Here is a 23,900-nt window from a genome sequence, read left to right on the forward strand (position 1 = left end):
GTGCGGCGGAGAGGGGCGCGGCCGGGCCGGGCCCCCGCCATGGGCAGGGGCGGGCAGCGCCGCCGCCCGTGAGGCAGGGGCGGCCCGCCTCGGACTCCGCCTCACCGGCACCCACCTCCCCCTCCCTCCTGTCAGCGCCTGGCTCCCAGCGGCCGAGCATTTCGGCGGCGGCAGCACCCGCCCTTCCCGGCCCGCACGCAGCCCGCTCAGCGGCGGTCGGGAGCCCTCCGCGCCACGGCACCCCCGCCCCGCACGCCCACCGCCGGGAGGATGGGCTGCGGGCGGCGGCGCGGCAGCCCCTGAGCTCCCTGAGGCCGCGGAAACAAAGGGAGGGAGCGAGCGGCAGCGGCGGCCGGGCCGGGGTGGATGCAAGCAACCATGAAAGGCTGGGTCTCCGCCTCCTCCTCCGCTGCTGCCAGAGAGCTGCCGGCTGCTGCTGCTCGGAGGACTACACTGTGAAAGGGGGCGGAGGAGCGGCTGGCGTGGTTCGCCGTGCGAAGGTAGAAGGTGTAAAGGGAGAGGAGGAAAGAAAATGTCTTCTTCTGTGGGGCCCCGCGGCCCTCGCCCGCCCACGGTGCCCCCCCCGATGCAGGAGCTGCCCGACCTGAGCCACCTGACAGAGGAGGAGAGGAACATTATCATGGCAGTGATGGACCGGCAGAAAGAAGAGGAAGAGAAAGAAGAGGCCATGCTCAAGTAAGCAGACGCCAGCCGTTCATTCATTCGGGCACTCATTCATGCGCCGATTGCCGGCGGGCGGGAGCAGGCGCTGCCTCGGCGGGAGCCGGCCGGTGCCCGGGGCCGCCCCGCAGGGACCCCTCACCGGGAGCCCCGGTCCCGCTCCGCTCCCGAACCGTAACTTCCACCATCTCGGTCGTTCTCCCCCCAACCCCACGCAGCTCGTCCTCGAAGCAGAGCTGCGGGGGGAGCTAGGCACGGAGCGGGACGGCGGCCCTCCCTGCCCCGAGGGAACCGGCGAAGGTAGGGGGGACGGGCGGAAACCCCGGCGAGGGGATGAGGGGCGAGGTGGGATTCCTTTGGGGTCCCCAAAACCCCGCCTCTCTCAGGAGGGGCCTCTGGGTGGGGTTTCCCTGCGTGCGGGAGCTTCGGCGGCCGCCGTGCTGCCCCCGCCTGGCTCGGCCTCCGCTGCCGCGGGGCTGGGGCGGCTGCCCCCGACTGGCCTCTCGCCCCCCAACCGCCGCCGCCTGTTCCCGGGAGGGCAGCGAGCGGCTGGCAGGCCGCTCGCCGTGGGGACAGCAGGGCGTTCGTTAATCGGGAGAGAAACGCAATGGGTCGCCCCGCTCCTTACAGAGGGGACGCGTGTGTGCGTGGCGGCAGGACGGGGGGGAGAAGGGGGCGGGGGGGATGGAGCGCGGGGTGTGGGCAGGTGCCATGTTTGGAAACCAGGTCCCCACAACCTCTTTTGAACCTTTTATCTCTCGTCGTCCTCCCCCCCAATCCATCCTTGCCAAACAGCGCATGTGACCACGTTTTCTAGCCTCCTCTGTCAATAGGAGGCTTCAAACGTAACGTTACCAAATTGCCTGCTGCGAGTGATGAGAATAAACAGATGAAAGCTGTGGCCTGTGGAGGAGAATCAGGGTTTCTCCTCTTCTGACTGCCTGTCAGGCCTGTTCGCTCTTTGGAGAGGGAAGTGGTAGGAGAGGTGACTGGGACAAGTGCAAACCTCTGGTGTTGCCCAGGCTGTCCCCGCCTCGGGCAGGTCTGTCCTTACCTCGCTGCCGCCTGGTTGTGTGCCACCTGCGTTTGGAAGGGATGCTCTGAAGGTGTGACGTGATCTGGGTATTTCTTTTGGCAGCATTGGAAGTACCCACTTGAGCACTGTCAGCTCTTCCCTGACTTTCTCTGACTGATGGAGAGACCAAACCCCCACCTTTGGCCCCACGCCCTGTGTGTGGTGAAGCTGGGACAGTGTTTCAATATATTGCCGTCTCTGTCCCTTCCCATTGGTGCTTGGCTCTGAATTTTTACAGGGGCTGCTAGAGGTGATGGCAATGGCAGGTACCAAGGCCCAGCTGCTAGAGTTGCGTATTGCCGAGGAGCCGGCCCGGAGCATGGTATTTGGATCTCGGTCGAAGACGAAGAGTTCAGTTTGCTGTTGCTGTTCATTACGCTTGGGGTGTGGCTAGTCTTGGAGGTGGGGTGGCTGAAAGGAGAAGTGTTTCGTGAAAATGCATTGCATTAGTCAGCGTGGGGAAACCTAAGTGAAGGATCCCTCCTCAGTTTCTATTTATCAGAAGAAAATTAAATTGAGGAGTAGCTCAACGGCTCTAAACTACATTTATCCTTCTCCTATTCCTTGTTGTCCAGCACATCTGCTTCCCTATAAAGATTTAGCATTTATTCCGTGAAAAAGATTACTGTTTCTGTGATGATGTTGTAGAGCAATACTATAAATCTTAGAGTCACTGCGAGAATGAACTTTTGTTGGTAGAGATGGTAATTTCTGAGCCCTATTCTTGTTAACATGAGGTAGAGAATAAATTTTCCTCCTTTTTTCCCCCCTTTTTTTTTTCTTCTGCTCTTCTTCTCTATTGGTATTTCTGAGTTCTGGACTGATGCTTCCTTTTCTGTGAGATTATGGGAATCTTCAGCAGTTTTACTAAATTAATCTAGGACACTTTAAATACAATTTTTAGAAGAGGTCAAAATTGTGCTTTGTGAATCCAACTTGAAATTAGTTTATATTATCTTCAAAGGTTTGTAATACCCAAAGTTAAAAGTTTATTTCCTTACAACAGTTCTTTCAAATAATGAGAATAATGGTCTAGGCTCTCCATTGCTCTGAGAAGTTGGGATTTTAAATAGATTTTTTTTTTTTCTTTAAATCAAGAGCCAGAAATTAACAGAAAATACATTTGGAAATTTACAAACTTGTATACTCACTTTAACTATATTGTTTATTTTAAAAAATTAGGTCACAGCAAATAGTTTTAATATGGATTATGATTTGATTCTTAAAGAGAGCCACTAGATTTTCTGAGATCGTTTGCCATTTCTGTGTGCTGAGCATTTCCTTCCTTTTTGGGACAAGAGTTAGACACGTCTTTCCAGAGAGTAACCCTTAAAAGACTGGATGTTGAGACAAGAATTTACATCCATAATTTTGTAGAGATTTGTTATGAATATACAATGGCGCTATCCAGATGACACAGCTATATTATAAAAGTCATATATTGTCACCATCCCTTCCTATCATCTTCAGTAAAAGTTTATCCAAATGTCTTAGCAAAATAGCCACTAGTTTTCATTTAGAAGCACCTGGCAGAGAAATGTTTCGGTCTGTAACACCCACATGCAAATCTGTAATGTCCCCTGGAAGCAAAGCTGATCCGTGTTGCAAACTAGGCTACGTTCAATCCTGGGCGGCTGGATATGTGCTGTCTCATGGATCGTAAGGGCTAGAAAGAGTGCAGTATTTCTCTCCTGTTCTGGATATCCTGATAGTTAGCAATAAAAGTTTCTAAAACAGTACTTGTCATTTTCCTTTGCAGCATTCCTCATGGCAGAAAACTAGGAAGAATTATTTATTGGTTAAACTACTGTGTTCTTCACATGATAATCATAAAATTGTTGATCCAAGGGTATTTAAGGTGTTTCTGTGAGTAGACTATATGGATTTCAGGAGAAGTGAAAGAGATTAGGGTCATTGATAAAGAGGCTGTGTCCCTGTCCTCCAGGTCTGTACCTCTCTGTCTTCCTCAGCCCTCTTTCTGACTCAGAGGTAAAAGCCTTCTTGTAAACCCTCTCTGCCAGTTCACACTGACATCAGCATGTCCTGCAGTGTGCCAGCCTGGGAGCAGGGTGCTCTTACAAAGAGCAGGGCTATTGACAACAACGTAACGCTTTCGCTGCCTGCACTGGAGAATGACAGAAATGAATGTTTCTGTTTGAAACCACCTGCTCGTCTCTTTCCAGGAACTTGCCCTATCTGTCCACTTGTTGGCCTGCTGGTTTCCTTCTGCAGTCTGGGACTGATGGAGCTTATCACACCCTTAGGATAAAGGCATGCAAGTTGTACTGGCCAGTGTAACTTTCTTTTTCTTGGTATACCTGGTCAGTGGCAGAGACCTCGTCCTCCCCTCACCCTTCCAATATCCGATTTCAAACCGTGGTGTGTAGTCTTTGTGGAGGGGGAACATTCTGCTATCCTGTGACCTGCTGAATACCTTGGAGCAATGTGTTGAGGAGTTAGGGCTTTTGTGAAGGTTCTTCCTTTTGCTTTTTTAATGAAGAAGTGTACCTTGGCTTGAGGAACACTTTAATGTTAGCTGATTGCATTGAAATTGCCTTTACATCCAAAGACGAGTTTTGCATTCCCGGTGTAATAGAGGCAGTGTTGCTAGGTACTCCTGAGAACATCTCCGTGCAGTGAAGTGAGGTCTCAGTCTGATGTATGGCACTGAAGACTCAAATCCACATAAGCACTTTGATGCTTACCTGGCAGTAAGTAGAAACTGAGGCATCTTGAGTGTAGTCCACAAAATCTTTCTGTAATGGTGCATCTGAGAAGCTGCCTGTTCCTGTATGTCCAGGGCATATAGGACCAGAGCACACAAGTGCCTTGGCTGCTGAATTGCTTGTTGTCTGTCTCTAAGCCTGTCTGTCCCTAAGCCTGTTTGGGAGTCACAAACTCAGATAAGTCATGTGCTTATGTCCTCTGAAAGACCTGATGTTAACACAGGACCTCTATAATGCATGTTGATACTCAATGCTGAACTCAAAAGTGCTGTTATCACAGTGATGGCTGCTTTCCTAACACATAGGGAACAGGCAGTGTTACTGCTTCCAGCTACCTTAGGTGCAATAGCCTGGTGGTTAGGAAGTGGTTACCTAAGCCCAGTACACTTATCAGCCTAAAGAAGCTGTCCTAGACAAGTGCCATTACATTATAACTTAGTGGAAACAGTTTGGCTCCTCATACAGAGAAGAATGAAAAGTTTACGGGCCCAGGAGCCTAACTCAATTTCAAGGAAGAGCTCTCCTTGCAGAGGAGCTGTCTTGCTCTCCTGCTGCATCCTTCAGGTTACCCAGGGCTGTTAATCTAGCCTTTTTAAAAAGAGGCAGAGAAGTTCAAAATACCGAGAGATCTGGGAGTAGGAAGCAGGTTCTCCTCCCTCCCAGCTGAATGATCTTGTCTTGGGGCTTCAGAACTTTGCCTTTTTGCTCTTCTGTGGTTGGGAGAGCTCCACCTTCCTGCCTGCCACACCTTTGACAGCAGCATGGAGAGCAGTCTGTTGAGTTGGTACCCTCGTAGACTGAACTCTCATCCACTCTTGTTTCCCTGTTTCACACACTGACTGTGCCAGATTTTGTGGGTAACTCTGAAGACTGTAGACTCTAGCAACTCTTTTAATTGGAGCTTTGCCTTACTGACCCAAGCTTCTGCTGCTCCTGTATGATTAAATGTGTAGGACAGTGCTAGACTGTGCTGTGGCCTCCTCTGCAGACTAATTCACATTGGAGACATTTTTTTCCTGTTTTACGTGGCAGATACTCCTGTAGCTGAAAGGGAAGAGGTTTATGTTAAGTGGCTGATGTGTCTAGCCTGAAGTCTAGATGTTGCACTACAGGTGACTCTGATGTGACTAACAAATCGAGAGGAAATGTGAGAGGGAAACTTTTCAATGAGGCTGAAGAGAGAAACAAGCTATCGTTTGCAAAAATGAGGAAAGAAAATTTAAAGGAAAAATAGTTTAAAAGTTTAAAGTGTACATTCAAACACTAGATAGCCTGAGCCAGCTATATTTTTTGTGGGTATAAGGTACCTTGAAGTGAAACAACCCCTGTTAATAGACAGCAAGTTTGAATAATAGACAAATCGCAGAACTATAAATATTTATATGTATGTACTTAAGTTGAAGTTTGCTTACGTGCAGTTGTGTGCCTTATCGCATTGTGTTAGTTAAGAACTAAGTGCAACCCACGGCAGCTGTGAACGCAGCTAGTTGAGTTCCAGTTCTGTTCTCCTGTGGACTCTCACAGCCCAAGAGGACCGTACATTGAGGCAGCCAAAGTACTTTTCTCCATCCCGGTGCAACAGTAGCTTATCAAAGAGGGAACAGCTATAAATCTACCTTAGAAAAATTTTGGCCTGAAATTAGAAGAAGATTCCTAGTTACCACGGCAGTCATTTTCTGGAGCAAATTTAAGAGAGGAAAAAGCTCTTGCTAGCTTTCTGATGGGATTTAACAAGATTGTGAAAGAGATTGTTTGCCAAGGTAGAAGCAATAGTAGGAAACTTAGCTCAGAGACACAGGAGATTCTTTGTAGCTTTGTAACTGTAATTGAGTAGCTTCAGTAGAGAGGCTAGCAGGTACTTGAAACCTTTCCAGATTTTAAGAGAGTTATTTCAAGATTTGCCACAGGAGTGGCAGTTAATAATTAGGGAGAAGTTGATCCTAACACCCTATTTTGACCATCTAGTGTGGTATGCAAGCTTGATTTTAGTAGAATTCAGGTCTCTAGAATCAACAGGGATATTAGAGCTGCTCACTTTAAGGGCTGCTGAATCCTGAAGTCCCTTGCAGTTGGTGAGAATCTCTGTTTCGGAGATTGCAAGATAACCCCTATATAATTTCCTGTGTGCACCTGGAAGCTTCCAGCCTGAGCTGCTATCTGTGTTAACTCTGAAGATTGACCAGGAGGTATGTGCTCTTAACCAGTTTCCAGGAGACAGTTTATTTCCCTCTCCATTTCTAACACTTGAACCACACCTAACATTGTTGGAAAATGTTGAATACTGCTCAAAACACAGTGGCAGCTGCTGCCACCCTTATTTTGTGTTGTATTTTTGGGTAAAATAAGGAAGTAGAGTTCCAAGACCTTCTTAGCATGAATGCTGTAAATCCCCTGAAGGTAATTACCCTTCCAAAAACAGTAGGAAAGGAAGAGTTAGGATCATTCGTCATCCCTTCTGTTGAAACTGGGCCACTTTGCAGAACTAAAAGCAAGAGTCAGGGGCCATCATATGGAAGTATCTCTTTATTCTATCTTTAGGGTAAAGGATCTAAAGCCTATCTTTAATCCCACTGAGAAGACAAAGGAGGAATCAAGAGTTCTGGGAACTGGTTGTGCATTTGGCACCGAGGAGTTAAAGGATAAAATAGATAAACAATACCAAGATTCCCTCCTTTAGGTCAGACTTCCTCTTTCCTGTTCTTTCCATGGTCCCGTGAATCTCGCTTTCTGTGCAGTGGAGCAGGAGGAATGGAGGATGCCTTCTCTTCTGCTGCTTGAAAGCCTTTATTTCTTCCTTTGTACTTAAAGGGATTTGGAACCATCATGTTTCTGGCTCCATGATGGAGCAGGGAGCAGAGCACAGGTTACTTACTGTGTACGTGGGTGGTTTAAGCCCCTAGGATCACCCAGGCAGATGGTGTGAGTATTGCCTTGAGCCTCTTCCTGGCAGGACCAGCTCTGATCCTGACAGCTGAGTGTACAAGACTGTCTAGTCCAACCCCCTACTCAGAGCAGGGCCGGTAACCCAACCCTGTGTGCAGATGGCTTTTGAGTATCTCCAAGGATAGAGACTTCACAACCTCTCTGGACAACCTTTTCCAGTGTTCAGCCACCCTCGCAGTAAATAATATTTCCTGCTGTTCAGATGACACCTCCTCTGTTTCAGTTAGTGTCCATTGCCTCTGGTCCTGTCACTGGGCACCACTGAGAAGAGTTTGGCTCTGTGTTCTTTACTCCTCCCTACTGAGGATCTATACACATTGTTAAGATCCCTCTAAGCCTTCTCCAGGCTGAACAGTCCTCACTTGTTCAGCTTTTCCTCTTTTGATGTGCTCCAGTTCCTTAACTGTCTTTGTGGCTCTTTACTACACTCATTCCATCATGTCCGTGTCTTTTTTTTTTTTTGTACTGAGGAGCCCAGAATTAGATGCTAAGTGCATCCAGATGTGGCTTCACCAGTGCTAAGGCAGAGAGGAAAGACCATGTTTCTCAGTCTGCTGGCCAACACTTTGCCAGAGCAGCCCACGATGGTGCTGGCTGCCTTTGCTGCAAGGGCACCTTGCTGTCTCATGCTTAACTTGATGTTGCCCAGGAATCCTCAGTTGTTTCTCTGCAGAGCTTCTTTCCAGCTGGTTGGCCCCCAGCATGTAGTAGTGCATGGGATTGTTCCTCTCCTTGTGCAGGTCTTGACATGTTACTTTGTTGAATGTTTTAAAGTTTCAGAGGGAGACCATTGTTTAATGTGTTCTCAAATCAGTCCGAATCATTCAGGGGGTGGATTGCTTGTGGTCACTGCTTCCAGTCCATTTCTCTTTACTGTCCAAGGTTCTTACTCAGAGAGGGAGAGAGACAGTTGAACAGTGCAGGAACTATCGTTGCCTTTTGGCCAATGGAAACATCAGGAAGAATTTAACAGCATTTGAGGCTTCGAGTTTTCACCACTCTGAGAGGGTGAGTGTGGCCAGAAAGGTGTCCTGATCAAAGGAGACAACTGTGGTGACCTCAGAATTGGGAGGAGGGTTTTAATGACTTTCAGGGAATTTCAGAGAATTGATAGTGATTTTTAAGCATGAAGGTGGACTAAGTAGTCCAAAGAGACTACTGTATGCAGTCAAAATGTATTCACAGCTGCAGACAGTCATGCGGTAAGGCAATTATGAGACTGTCATTGACTGTTCTACTGGAGGACCATCTCACTGCCAAGGCAGAAGCAGGAGGCTGTCAGCAGATTCACAGGAATTTCCTCAAAAGCTGTAGAAGAGCGGGAGGTGATAGGGATGACAGACCGTAATAAACGTCCTTACCGTGTTCTAGACATGGGCTTCAGGCATATGTTAAAATTTCGGAAGGTCTGAAGTGCACACTGTTACCCAGAGCTTTCTTCTGGCCCCAGTTTCAGTAGTTTTATTGAAATGCACAGGACGTTATTTTTCCACTTGATACAAGAAACCTCCAAAGCTTCATGCCCAGCTATGTCTGACGTCACACTCATACTTTCTGACTGAGAAGTCTGTAAGTCTGCAAATTCATGGGCATTATCTGTGCCCTGCAGAAGGGTGAAGACAAAGATTGGGTGAAAGAACATGATCTCTGGGCAGGAACTTCTCAAAGTACAGAAGTGTTATAAAGCCAGGTCTTAAAAGGAATTTTACAGAAGAGGCCTCTTCTCTAGAGTGGGAGGGTACTCTCCCATTGGTTTTTTTTTTTTTTTCTGGAAAATAGCAGAGGGAGAATGACATTAAGAGAGATTTGAAATTCTCAGTCTTGTCAATGCCCTTTTATTTCTGAAGGTTCATGTGAAGAATTTTTTGCATCCTTGGATACAGGAAAACAACTAACAAAGATGTAGCATGCTTCCTTCATCAGGCAGTTACTAAGCATTTGAACTTAATACCTTAAGAAAAGGCTATTTAAAAATACTGCTGCCCTTGTATTCAGGCTTGTTGGGTTGCGGTCATTGGGTGGAAAATGACAAAATTGAAATTTTATTTTTGGTTGCCAGTAGTTAGAGCCAGTTATAATATCTATCCAATTTTCCCTTCTCCTTCACTCTACCCACTGGTGCCTGCTGTATTTGTCTTCTCTCCTGGGCCTACCAGTTTTAATTAATAGATGTTGGCATACAATTACATTTTGGGGGAAAAAGCTTGAGTGTCTACAGTTTGGCTCTAATTCCCAGTAGTGATAAAACATATAAGAAAATCTTATGTAATCAGTTACAAACACAGAGTGGTTTCATTCTACTGTTTGGAAATACTTGTGTATAATTTACGATTACTGGAATGATTTACACCTGATGAGGGCTGTGTGATTTACTCGAGTTGGATCCATATGTAGGATGCAGATAGCTTATCAGATCTCTGCATCTGTCAAGAGTTACAATTGTTTTATCCCTTCTTTCGTACTTCACAGATATGGTAAAATATTGTGCAATGTTTATGGTGCTGCCTAGTTTTGGAATGTAGGCAGTAAATGTTAGTCAGAGTTATTTTTGATTTTCACAACCAACAGTAGAAAAGAATACCACTATCAGTTTGCTTTAATAGTTACTTAGGTAAGACAATTTGCACAATGTGATAGGGTACCATTGTAATTCTTTGTACTTATAACTGAAGTAATCATCCTCAAAATTTGATTGCATATCAGATACTTATGGCCAGAGAGAGTTTTAACCAAGAAAGCCATGTTCCAAATATAGCTTCTGGCACTGTTACAGCGACAAGAAAAGCTAGTTGCAATTTTCAGAATAATGATACATGCAAAACCATTCATACACTTGCCACTTCAGAGGCATGAAGAGACACGGCACAATTAATAGCTGTTTCCAGACAGTTCTAGATTGAATTAGAACATCTATTTTGTCACTCGTTTCTGAGTCTGTTCATATCAGGTGTGTCTTCTTTTCAGTGCTTGCTTATGATAAGCATTGTTAATACTATTCATGATAGGGGAGCATTTCTGTCTGTGTATGTTTTTTTTTTTTCAGATATCTGTAATAAAAATGGGTAGTGTTTGAAATCTCCTAATTTTTTGGTCTGTCTTTCCTATATTAAGCCCTCTTGGAATCACTGAAGATCAGTGTATGCCCTGAGAGTTGCTTTTTGATCGGGGTGAAACCTAGCAGACAGAGCTACACTTTTCAGTGAGGACAGTGGTGGATCTAGCAAATTACCTGTTTCAAGTTTTGAGGATCTGAGGTATAATGAAAGAATAATTTTTGCTGTATTTTAGGCTTTAGATAAACACCAAATTCTAGTTTAAATGCCTTGCATCAAAACACAGTTATTTACTTTAAGGCCCTTAATTGAGAGTTATTTTTTAAAACTTCATTATGTGAAATTTATTAGGACATTGTTCATGAATGGAACACAGCCCAAGCACGCTATTTCAGTGTAAGTACTATTATACTGCAGAGGAAAGGTCCACTGCTTTTCAAGCAAGAAACAGAACGCTCTGTATGTTCTGAGAATTGCTAATGGAAGTCTTCACATGCTTGAATGACCGAAGTGTGAAGTGTCTTCTCAAGTGTTTCTCTTGGTTACCAATACTGCATACTCTGAACTGATCAAACAAAGAAATTATGTATCCAAAAGTCTGTCTACATCTTATCCTAGCAGGTCTAATAAAAGATACTACATTTTTTTTACAAACCTAGTTTGGCCTGTGAGTCTAGCAATCATTACAAATTTTGTAGACACTGCTCATGAAGATTTTGTCTATGTTATGTAAAATATATATTAATTGTAAAGTCTTTGAATATACTGTGAAGGCTTCAAAATCATATAAATAAACTAAGATTTAGTAGTAGTTATACTGATACATGATTCTCTTTCCAGATGTTTAGCAAACCTACAGTCCGGTACTATACAAACAATCCAAATATTTAACTGTATTTTCATGAGTATATATATTAATCATGTGGAAGTATTCTACAGATCAAATGATTAGTAATAGGACTTTTGAGAGAAATGACAATGAAGCAGTTTATGTAACAAAAGGCCATTTTGGAACTGGATGATTGAATATGTTTAGTTGTGTTTTGAGCCATGATTTATTAGTATAACTGTTTTCTTTTGATGATTCCATTGGTCTTGGAAAAAGCATCAAGATCTACGCAAAACATAGTAGCTGTCTGAGCTTTCTAATATCTTTTCTTTACGCAATCTCTTCAGCACTTGCATATACTAAGAAAGCAGTCAGTAATTTTTCATTTATGTTCATTATTCTCTACATGTTAAATTAGCCATTCATATGAAATTATTTTCAAATAAAGTCATTACACTTTTGTATATTTGCAGTATGAACTTTAGAATCATTTTGACATTTGACATCAGGAGACTGAATTTTGTACCAATTAAATGAAATTGCACAGATGTAGATTAAAACAATGTGAAAGCTTGAGCGGTAAAAAGATATGAACAATCCATGAGTATTGTAGTTACTTTAGGTATTAAGTCTCCTTGGCACTGTTATTTATTGCAAAAATGTTGACACTGCATGACAAACTTCAGCTATACATTTTAATGTTCTGCTGGCTATGTGTTTTTAGCTATAGATGTAGAACAGGAAAGGCAGCTGGTTGATGGAGTGCACGGTGCATGAGGCTAGGCAGTAAGAAGAAAGGACAAAATTTATGAGAGCTCTAGATCATCCTAGTTTAACTCTATTGATTTTGGCCCTGAATGCCACCTGCAAAGTATAACGGTAATGGGTTTGCACTTTATGGATGAGAATTAGAAGAGAGTTTGTATGTGAATGTGTGCTTGTGCTGAAGAATATGGAACCAGGCTGTATGGAAATATGTACAAGTTGTTTTATGGACTTTAATTGCAACATTATGTTGCAGAGTGTGTTGGTGAAATTTGATCAGGAGCTGAAAATTGGGAATGATGTTGCCTGCAGTCACATCATGGGGACAGGTGACAGGGCTGAACAAGTTGCTGCCATGGACCAGCAAAACATTGTATCGCTGTGGTCCTGTTCCTCTGCTGAGTTTCATTAACTTTTGTGAATCTCTGCCTTGGGACAAGTGTCAATGGAAGCACATCTGTTAAGTGGAGTAAGACTGAAGTGTTGTTGAATCTGTTTAGGTGGGATACCGCCCTCTAAGTCTTGTATTTTGCAGATAGAAGCACATTTTTCTCAAATGCATTCAGTGACTGCTCAGTTACTCCCCAAGCTTTATGTAGAAAGTAAACTTCAGAAAGTGAAAGCAAGGCATAGCTACCTACATGTCTGCAAAAAAATGCTGTTTATCACTGTTTGAAAGTGTATCTGTATTTTTAAAAATTACTTTGTGTTGTGTATATCGCTAATTTCCTGCAGTCTTTATTGCGTATTTTGTTTTCTTTTGTTTTTTTTTATTTTTCCCCAAAAAGCTGTTTTTCAATATACTCATAGAAAGGAACTGTATTCACTCAGTAGTGGAGATTGGAGTGTTATATGAATTGATTCTGATAGTGTGTATGTAAAAAGTGTGTAAATTCTTTTGAGATTAAATGCACAGTACATTTTTCTTATATTTCAGAAGAAAATTAGATATTGATTTTTTAATGAGAAATCTATTCTAAGAATATAGAAATATTATGATTCTTGTATTTTGTGTTTTTAGATGATTTGATATTGATTGTAGTTTTTGAGTTTAAAAGCTCTCAGAACTCTTCATAATTTATTCTGCAAACTTTTTTTTTGTAAAACTGCATTAACTTAAAGCAAAGCATCCTTTGTTAAAAAGGTCTTTTTCAAACAATTATAGCATTCACCATAGAATATCTTTCAGCAGGAACTGGACTGACCAGTTCAGGGAACCACAGTGAACTTAGGGTTTGTTCACCTGTAACACCATCCCTTTTTCTGGTGGGGATGTTACAAGTTCTAAGCTCTTGTCCCTATCTGAACAGGTTTAAATGGTTCATGTGGAAAAGGAGCTGAGGGGTTCTAGTTACGTGGCAGATGAGACAGTACTCTCTCTTTCATCCAGCCAACGTAGTCTGATTCTTTCTTCTCTGGTATTTATCCTATATGGGATCAAAAGTAAAAAAAGCCAAGGTTTCCTTGAGATAAAGTAAAATTAATGACGTTAACAATATGAGGGAAGGATCTTGAGGAGAACAGCAGAAGCAGTAGTGTTTCCTATTATGGAGGGGATTTGTCCTCTTATTTTTTTTTTACAGGTTTTGCAGTTTAGCAAAGCTTTCAGCTCTCACCTTGCAGAATTTATGGTCAAGTATGCTTTTTTTTTCTCTCAACATTTAAGTGTGTGCTGTATTTTTCTGAAATCAAGACCTTGTCAGAGCGCTTCACGGTTTCTGTCACCTTCTTTTGGATGACTGCAACATATTGTATACATGGGATTACTCTTGAAGATGATCTTGTTGATCTCATATGCTGCCTTTTTACTTTTCCCTCTGTTTCCTATTGCATGTATTTCAGCTTAAAGCAGAGCTTTCCTTCCTGTGTACTGGGAAAAGAATGGAAGTCAACTGAGACCACAGTAGAAAGCCTTCTTAAAGTAGAGAAGGCAGGAAACTTCCACTTACAGCTTTAGCAGAAGGGCCCTAAATTTGAGAGCTTTCTACGAAACCCAAAGTTTGATGAACTTTCTGCGAGGGCAACTCGCTCATTATGTGAAAGTTGCAGAGGTGGAAAGGAACTAATCTTCCTGGCAATTTACTTAATGGTGTAAAATACCAGGTGTTAAATTTTGAAGACAGGCCCTTGCATGTCTGGCATCCATAAATAAACCAAGAAAATCAATAAGTGACTTTGGCAACTGCCACCCTTTTGACTCCCTTGTCAGAGGCCAAGAACAGAATGAACAGAATTAAAATTAAAAGTGTTTTCCCTGAAGGAAAAAGAAAAGTAGTTTTTCCTTCAGGCTAAAGCTGAGGCCACTGAGAGTACAGGAAAGCTGCTTTTTTTTTTGCTGTATTACTATAGCTTGTCTGAATCTAACAGTCTGCAGTTTTTTTTATACTCCGAAGTGGTGCCCTTCTTATTTGATATCAAGATGATTGTCCTTCAGAGAGCTGCACCCCAGGGCTGTCAGGCTCCTATTTTTTAGTTCATTCCCAAAATGTTTTTTGTTTCGTTTTGTAAACCTGAAAAGTGCTACTGCTGTCTGTTCACTAAAAGACAGTTCAAATTATCCCTCATAATACTGTAGTGTTTCCCAGTTGAATTCTAAACCAATTTATGATGCGTGTGTCTTTATCTCATAGTATATTTTTAATTCAGGCTTTGAAGTTTACTCTCCTTCCAGATGTTTAAATCGTTGTGGTTACATCAATGTATATTACATATGTATCTTACCTATTACATACAATATATCCAGTACATCAGGGTTCCATCTGTAATATTTTAGGAACATGTGCAGTTTTTTCTTTTTCCTCATTCCAGGCCTTCTAATCATGGTGTTGAGAAAATAAAGTCCTAGACAAAGCAAGTTGAGTTAAAGAGCCATTCTATACATACTAAATTGCATTTCTGTTTAAAGTGAGCTTCCTGCAAAACAGTAAGGAAACTGCAGTGTTGTTCGGTGCAAACGTCATGCTCGGCTCATAAAATGTTGTGAAGAGGATGAACTGCAGTCGGTGTTCAGAGATAGGAAGCACTGTCCAGTTGTGGCTGAGGGTCTGTCTGTGCTGTCCCTGGAGGTATGGTGACATCCCGGAAGCTGTGCTTGTGTCTCCCAGGAGGGAATTGCGTTGCCTAAACACAGGTGTCTGCTGCTATTTGAGATGTCCAGTGGTATCCCTCCTTATCTTCAGAAGGGAGGAAAGGGTGGGAAGCTGGTTGCTCTTTTGAGCCAGGTTTTGCAGTGGTGGGCAGCAGGAAGCGGAGGGAGCTTGGGAGCTGGCAGTAGTTTCTGTAGCTGACCGGCAGGGAGCTTCCTCGGGCACGTCACGGGTGGGTATTTCCTCAGCTGGAAGCGGTCCATGGGCCATCCGGGTTTCATTACTGGGCACACAGAGCAATGGCAAAGGCTTTAGCTCAGTTGGTGGGTCTGATTGTGTTTTCAGACCTGTGCAACAGTCTGCCGCTTTCTCCAGATCCCTCCTGCAGGATTTTTGAGATGGCTATCTTCCTTCGAGGATCTCTCATTTCTCAAATAATATTGCAGCTGTTGAAGTAAAAGTGCATTTCTGTCCCCATGAGAAGCAATACCTTTTGAATGTGAATTATCATTAAACTGCCATCAATGAAAATGAGATGCTTTTTTTGCTAAAATCTTTATTTTATTTTATTGTGTGTTAATCCTGAGTCTTGTGCTAGCTACGGTGTTTTAAATGTCCTCACAAGGTAACCACCAGATTAATGAGAAAATACTGCAAAATGGTCGGCATTTTGTATTGTGCTAGAAAGGTTATTCACTAGAAAAACTATGGTTGCTTAGTTGCCATGGGAGAGGAAAAATGAGGAGAGGAGAAGATGAGAGGGCAGGCTATAGTCTTGTGAGGGACAGCAGGAAAGGGTAAAGTATGCTGCAAGAGAGCAGGAAACCGTAAGAAAGTACACGTCCCTTAAGGCACAAAAAGTTGGGTTCAGAGGGCATATAGGTGAGTCTGTGGGGATCAGAGAGAGGAGGAATATCAGACAGAGAGATGTGAGGGAAAGGCTGGAATCAGCTGGGATGGGAGCCTGGAAGTAGGCTGTGAGTGATGCAACTTGCCTGTTCGTCTAGTGCAGAACAAGCATAAAATAGTGCTTCTGCACACTGAGAACTGGGTAATGAAAAGTGATGGATCCTGTGGTAGCGAACTGGGGACTTGTGTATTTATGTGTCTGTTTCACTTTGGGTTTGAACTGGAGATGGTTAAGCACACAAATCAGGATGAAGTGAACATTTATTTTCAGTGTGAAAATAAATAAATTAGAAGGCAAGTAGAAAACACAAAGGTTCAGAAGTGCTCAGAGTGTGAGCCAGCCTCATGACTGTGAAGAGAGGGGTCTGAGTCATTAGGTTCGGACGCTTGGGGCTTGGCAGAGCTGCTTTCCCGGATCTCGGCAGGCTCAGATGGTGCAGTGAGAGAATCCGGAAACACAGGGTAGCTTAACTGAAGAAGGAACTGGACACATTAATGCATTTTGAATTCAACATTCCCAGAAAATCAGTGTTTTATAGTGTTACCTAGCTACTCTTGGGTTGCCCCATAGCTTCTCATTGAAGGGTAGGTCCATGGTCTGGTTTAACAAGGAGGAGGGTGATTAGGTCTCCTCCTTGTTTGTAGCAGAGGACTTGGAAACCCAGCTCAGCCATATCTTAGAGTTCCTAAACCTGATAGTAGTAAAGCAAATTATTATTTTTCAAAACAATTTGCTGTGTTAACTCAGTCTCAGAATTTTTGAGGCCTTTGACTATTTGGAACTTAATTTAATCTTATTACTTAGAAGAAGAGTGTTTCCTTTGGTTAGGAAAGGGCCCCTGCTGTCAGAGGAGCTGTATGACAGAGGGTTGTGGAAAGGCCCCGCACTGGGAATTTACCTGCCTAACAGAGTAAGCAGACAAAAGGGAGAGGAGGTATAGATCTGCACAAGTAGATCAGCTGTAAGGCAGCACTAAATGTTGTGCTAGTCTCAAGGTTTATAGGCAGGGTGCCACATCCCCTGCGTCTGTCCAGCCTTGTCATCTCCAGCCTGACATATTGGAGGTTGTGTGCACGTACATATTAATCTGTGTAGGCTCAGTGCCTAAGGGAATGGTGTGTGTTTGTGTGTTTTTGTTTTTAATTAAAGGTGGCATCTCTGCTTTTTGGGTGGATGAAGAATGGAGCTAAAAGGAATCAGCTGACTGGAAAGAAAAAGGAGTAAAGGATGGTGAAGCTTGAGGCAAGGGTGCAAGTACAGCTAAAATACTGAGCAGGTGAGAAGAAAGGAGAACAATTGGGACAAAGAGATCACTGTACAGCAGAGACCTTAATTCAAACCATGGAAAGTACTCTGAATGTGTAAAGGTCCCTGCTTTGCTGAATCAGCAGCTGCTCTTGGCTGGGAAATCTCCCTAGTACTTTTCTGTAGTTTTTCCCCAGTGCCACACTCGGGTGGGTAGGGATAACTCTTTATTCCCCGGGAACTGTGTGGAGATCTCCCTGTGTGTCTGTATGTGGCTGTGCGTATGGATATTTATATATAGCATTACATTGGAGACAGCATTGCTCCAGTATTTAAGGTGAGCCACATTAGGTGCATAATCTCACAGACTGCATAGCGTCATTTGGGATGAGCAAACATGATGGTAGGCAGTATTATCTTACTCCCTGTGCTCTTTGGTATCAGCAGCCTGCTTGGCTGCTTCCATCACCTGGAAAATCCGGCTGTTCCTCTCTCCATTTTCCCCAATGGCACAATGGAGAAGGGGAGAGAGGAAACAGCATCTAAATGCTGTACAGGTGGCATAGAAGTCTCTGCCTTGATCTTACACTGTCTGATCCTACATCCTCTGAAACAGCTGGAAAGGGTAAGAGGAGTATTTCCAGCTCTTTATTGCCCTTTTTTTTTTTTCTCAAAGTAGAAGACTCCATTTGACTACAGTATGAACCTTATTTTCACAATAAAATTGTGTCAAACAGTAATACTGTGGTTAACACAGAACTAAACCTTGACTCTTCTGGGCTGGTCTAGCTCTTTCTTTTCTAGACATTGCAGAAGGCAATGAGCTTTCCAAACTGTGATGAGAAACAGATAAGCAGTAGTGTCATCCTGTATCTTGACAGCCAGAAGATGGATATCGAAGAGGCAAAAAAGTGTATGAGTACTACATTTGGGAGGGGTGACTGCAGCACAGTCTTGCACTAAACTTAGGTTTTGTCTGTTTTATATGGCTTTAAGGATAGAAGGATGCAGACTTTAATATGGAATGGGTGTCTGCCCCAGTGTGCTTGATAAGGAATGCACAATGAAATCTCAAACTGCAATAACTGTAATCAAGTCTTCATGGTACACAAGCAAATGTTATTGTTCACAGACTGCTGCCGACCACAAGTGTGCACACAACGAGGCAGCAGCTGCCCCGCTCCCCTCTTAAAAAAAAAGCTCTTAAATGTGTGATATTCATTAGCCAAAAAAAAAAAAAAGACAAGGTAGGGGAGAGATAGAAAGACAAAAGTAAGTAGATCTACTGGGAAAGAAGGTTGAGGGAGCTAGAATATATTCAGAGTTGTACTAAGGAAAGAGAGAGGTATTTCAAATCTGACATATGTTGTAGATTGAGACTGACTGTTTTGTATTTCGTCCCCAAATTAGAGAATAAGCAGTCTGATAGAAAATTTTGACATCAACTACTTGGTTTATCAGTGATATCTTGCTTCTGTACCAACGTGTGTCGGCTAATTTTGAGATTTGGAGAAGTCAGGATATGGGAGTGATGCTGTGATAGACAAACACATATCTTAGTGATTGTCCATTGCAAGAGCAGGGTGATTAATTATACTATTCTTCTGAAAACATTGTTTTTCCCTTTCGTTTAAATTAATGTGGAATACCTGAAAGGTACCAGCCCTTCATATTGAGCTGTCTAACCACAGCTGATAGGCAGTACCCAGAGCGTGTGCTGAGATCCAGCAGTTCTGGAGGGTTTACTTTAAGATGATTTAATGATTAATTTCCCACATCTTTGGTGGTTTTGGTTGAACTTTGAGGGTAGGGATTTGCCAGAAGTGCTAACTGTAATGGAAGTTGGCTAATTCAGTTGCTTGTTTGCCAGGAATTACAATCAAGAGTATTACAATCAAGAAGTGCAGTGTGCTGCTGTGATGCTGAGTACAACTGTAGCTGGAAGACTTCTGGCAGCCCATAAGAAGTGTCAGGAGCAATTATCAGTCATTGTCATCCAGAAAATTTCTCATTGTTCTGCTAATGCTACTCTGAGATTTGTACTCCTTGATTTCACTTTGAGAAAGAATCAGTCTGGATGTTAAGTTGTTGGACAGAGACTTGAGATACAATTAACCTTTGTGTGCTGCCACTCTGGAGAAGTTGGAATCTGCCTGTACCTCAGGTCTGCATTAATTAAATTGAGATAATGCTTTTCTTTTCCCTTCAGTTGTCCGTCTTCTTTCTTCAGATTGTTTCTCGTCTCAGCGAGACTCCTTTCCTTTGTGTTCGGATAGTCTCCAGGCTTTGCTCCTGAGAATCTGTGGTCTCAGTGGAGGTCTCGGGGCACAGTGCTGCAAGGCAAAGCAATAATAATAAATCCAAATAACCAGCTTTGATGTCTGCAGCTGGGTCTGACTTCTCTCTCTGTTACAAAATTGGAACTGTGTTTTGGGTTCTTCTGTAAGGACTGCTGCCTATCCTTTGTTCAAGGTGATAATTTCCTAAGAATCAGATATGAATACAAATAATTTTGGCAAAGGAAGATATAAATCTATTGTATAGGATAAACTGTACAAGGAATTACTCTTTTATAGTGGTACTTTAACAGCAAGTTCGACACTTTGTGCTCATGAGAAAGGTTTGTGTTTGCTGCTTTTAAACTTGGACATTTTATGTAGGTAGCTCAGTTAGGGAATGCATCTTCTACATAGGCACAACTTTGTCATTTACCAAAACGTATTGCTGAGTATACCCTTGAATCTCTCCACTTACTTTTTCTGTCCAGAGTTGGCCATGCAGCTCAGTGACGTACCCAAATGCTGTTTTAATAAAGAGGCACAAATCCTGTTGTGTGGATTGGATGTGTGTGCAAGTTATTGGTGATTGTATACAGATTTGAAACACTTAAAGACCAGCATTTCTTTGTGTGTTCAAATTTCATGCTTTAGTGTTTGATGAGAGGGGATATTGTTCACTGCATGAACAAGGAACATGTTTAACAAAACTCTATTTGCATAAAAATGTACTCCACGAGAAGACTGTAGAATGATAGAATCGTTTAGGTTGGAAAAGGCCCTTAAGATTATCAAATCTGACTGTAAACCTAACACTACCCAGGCCACCACTAAACCACATCCCTATGCTACACATCTAGATGGCTTTTAAATACTTCCAGGGATGGTGACTCCACTGCTTCCCTGGGCAGTCTTTTCCAATGCTTGATAACCTTTTAGGTGAAGAAATTTTTCCTACTGTCTGATCTAAATCTTCCCTGGCACAACTTGAGGCCATTTCCTGTCATCCTATCATTTGTTACTTGGGAGAAGAGACCAACACCCACCTCACTTTCAGGTAGCTGTAGAGAGCAATGAGGTCTTCCCTCAGCCTCCTCTTCTCCAGACAAAACAATCCCAGTTCCCTCAGCTGCTCCTCATAAGACTTGTACTCTAGACCCTTCATGAGCTTTGTTGCCCTTCTCTGGACACTCTCCAGCACCTCAATGTCCTTCTTGTACTGAGGGGCCCAAAACTGAACACAGTATTTGAGGTGTAGCCTCGCCAGTGCCAACTACAGGGACACAATCACTTCCCTACTCCTGCTGGCCACGCTATTCCTGATGCAAACCAGGATGGTGTTGGCCTTCTTGGCCACCTGGGCACACTGCTGGTTCATGTTGGCTGCTGACCAACTCCCCTGAGTCCATTTCCACTGGGCAGCTTTCTAGCCACTCTTCCCCAAGCCTATAGCGTTGCATGGGGTTGTTGTGACTCAAGCAGAGGATCCAGCACTTGGCCTTTTTGAACCTCATACAGTTGGCCTCAGCCCATCAATGCAGCCTGTGCAGATCCCTCTGTAGAGCCTTGCTATCCTCAAGCAGACCAACGCTCCCTCTCAACTTGGTGTCATCTGCAAACTTACTGAGGGAGCACTCCATCCCCTTGTCCAGGTCATTGATAAAGATATTAAGATGGGAGTGAATAGTATGTTCAAACATCACCTGGTCTTATTTAATTTCAAAAGATGGAGGCAAACAGTGGCCTAATACTAGAGCTGTTAACCCATGTATTGCTCTTTGGCCATTTTTGCATTGTTTAAACAAGGCAGATTTGCACTATGTATTGCTCTAAAGGTGAGTTTTTATTTCTTACCTAATTATGCAAGCTTAGTACTGTACACCGTGTTATTTTATTTTCATCTAAGTCATATTTATAATGTCACTCAAGGCCTAATTGTTAAGAAAAAGTGGCAATATCTGCTGATTTTTTTGTATGGAAATCCCTCTTGTGTTTGTTGAATGATCATGAATTTACCTTTGGGAATTCTGCCTTCAGAAAAACCACATCAGAAAAGCTGTTCTCCATGCTGGTCAAAGTGGCCGTTCCCTAATAAACGGCTGCTAACCTCAGTGAAAAAAAATTGTTAAAAAGCCCTGCAGCTAGGAAAATGTATCGAGGACCTTAAAGCACATATGCAAATAATATTGAAATAGAGTTTACCAACACATAGCAGCCCACGCTAGAAATATATAGTATCGTTCTTCTGATATGAGTCCTTTATTCCAGTCTCCCTTCCAAAATCCTTTCTCTAAGCACTTGTTTTTGTATTTTTTTAAAATATAATTTATTTTTTAAAACATTAAAAAAATGTTGAAGGGGTTTATTACAAACCCTTTTCATCAGACTTTTATATAAACAAATGTAATATACAGAAGAGTTGACTTCAGTCTCTTTTTTTTTTTTTTTTTTAGCCAGAATAGAATCTGCTGATAACACTGAGAATAAATGCAACTCCAACTTTAACAAAAGTAGTTTAAAAAATCCTATTTACATATTCTGTTAACTTTCTCCATTGTTTTAGTTCACTGAAAGCTTGAAATGAAGGCCACACTTCTTCATGAGGCATTTAATATGAAAATCTTTTTTTGTCTGCTTACAAAGGAAAACTAAAATAGTTCTTCAAAGGGGTCTTCTGATTTTTTAAAAATTCTTTTTCTGTGGGCCTTGCTACTTAATGTAAAGCTGTATTTAAATCATATTCTTGCTAATGCAGAAATCAAATTATATTAGAACTAAAAGTTTCACTACTTTGTAGACATTATTTGGCCCTTAATTAGACACCATAAACTATGGTAACTGTATAATAAAGCACAAATTCTAATCTTAATACACCAAGTGTGTGTTCTGCACATGCCAAGGGATTTTACTCATTTTCCTGTTTAACCTGAGCGAGGAGGGCATGCTGCTGATTAACAAATTTACCTTAAGTTGCACTCTGCTGAGAATGTGTGTGTGTATGTATTTTTATATTGCTGGTATTTTGACAGAAATGGCAGCTTGTGACTGACTGTCTCATTTCAAAGGTTAAAAAACTTGAGCTCCTTGGAGCTCCTGTAATGAGCCCCGGAACTGTGTCAGCTTTTGCAAGGGGTTATTTGGCAATGCCCAGAGAAATTAATGCCCAGAAAAACAGAAAAATGCATGAAAGAGTAAGGGAAGCATTTCTTAGGCAAAATATTTCAGCTGTGAGAAAGGTAACAGTTTGTGACTCTGGTAATGGACTTCTACAGGACTCAGTGAGTTCTCCTTGGCTTTAGTCCTTCATTATTGCCTCCAGCGTTGATTTATGCCCCTCACACTTTCCTGTCCCTCTTGTTTGAGTCTGCAGTGAAAATGAAGCATTGGATATATGTTGATGTGCTGATGGGTTAGTAAGTGCAGAGATTTCAGTAGAAATGTATATCCAAAACATGAGATAATACTAGAAATTTCAGTTTATTTAGTTCTTTTAAAGCAGAGTGTGGTGATAGATCAGAACCTTATGATTGTAATTATTGATCTCTCAGTCTTGAATGGTATGTGGTGATGTATGTTTGTGTAAATGTGTTCAGAGGTGCAAGTTTGTCTTTTAAAATACATTTTGTAGCAGCTAACACGTGGGGTTTCCTGCAGTGAGTAAGAGTGGGTGTTTTGGTGTATTGGAAATTTGTACTAGGAGCAGGAAAATTGGATTTTGTAATCTCCTAGTCACTTGTTCCATTACTGTTTGCATACATTTTTACAAGCGTAAGAGGCAGAGATAAGACTGGTTGATCTGGTAGTGAGGGGATGAAGAATCTTATGGAAATGGGAACAGTTTGGGCCTTTTAATAGTTCCTGTCCAGATTTTTTTTTCTTACATTGAGCTATTAAAGAGACGAGTGGTAGTAGTGGGTGACTCCCTCCTGAAAGATACGGGGGCACCCATCTGCTGACCCGATCCGCTCTCTTGGGCGGTATGCTGTCTCCCAGGGGCTCGTATCAGGGATGTCACCGAGAGAATACCAAGCCTCATACGGCCCACAGACTATTATCCACTACTGGTGTTTCATGTGGGGGCCAGCGACACAGCTGGCAGCAGCCTGAGAAACATCAAAAGGGATTTCAGGGCCCTGGGTTCAACAGTCAAAGACTCTGGGGCGCAGGTGGTCTTCTCGTCAATCCTCCTGGTCGAAGGGCAGGGACCTGAAAGGGCCAGACGTATCTGGCAGGTTAACTCGTGGCTCAGGGAGTGGTGCTACAGCCAGGGCTTTGGGTATCTAGACCATGGGGCGTGCTTTGAGAAGCCCT

General features: G+C 42.8%; 1 protein-coding gene across 33 annotated transcripts in view; it reads left to right on the forward strand.

Annotated features, from left to right (window-relative positions):
- The first annotated feature begins 229 nt into the window (after positions 1 to 229).
- RIMS1 (regulating synaptic membrane exocytosis 1) overlaps positions 230 to 23,900 on the forward strand; it is a 338,013-nt gene continuing 314,342 nt past the window's right edge. For all 33 annotated transcript variants that reach the window (XM_086745687.1, XM_086745652.1, XM_086745655.1 and 30 more), the window contains exon 1: positions 230 to 696. In XM_086745687.1, coding sequence (XP_086601813.1) covers positions 533 to 696 — 164 coding nt within the window. In that variant the 5' untranslated portion in view covers positions 230 to 532. The remainder of the gene's footprint in view (positions 697 to 23,900) is intronic.

The sequence above is a fragment of the Chlamydotis macqueenii genome, chromosome 3 (assembly GCF_036417535.1).
Source record: "Chlamydotis macqueenii isolate bChlMac1 chromosome 3, bChlMac1.mat, whole genome shotgun sequence".
NCBI classification, from domain to species: Eukaryota; Metazoa; Chordata; class Aves; order Otidiformes; family Otididae; genus Chlamydotis; species Chlamydotis macqueenii.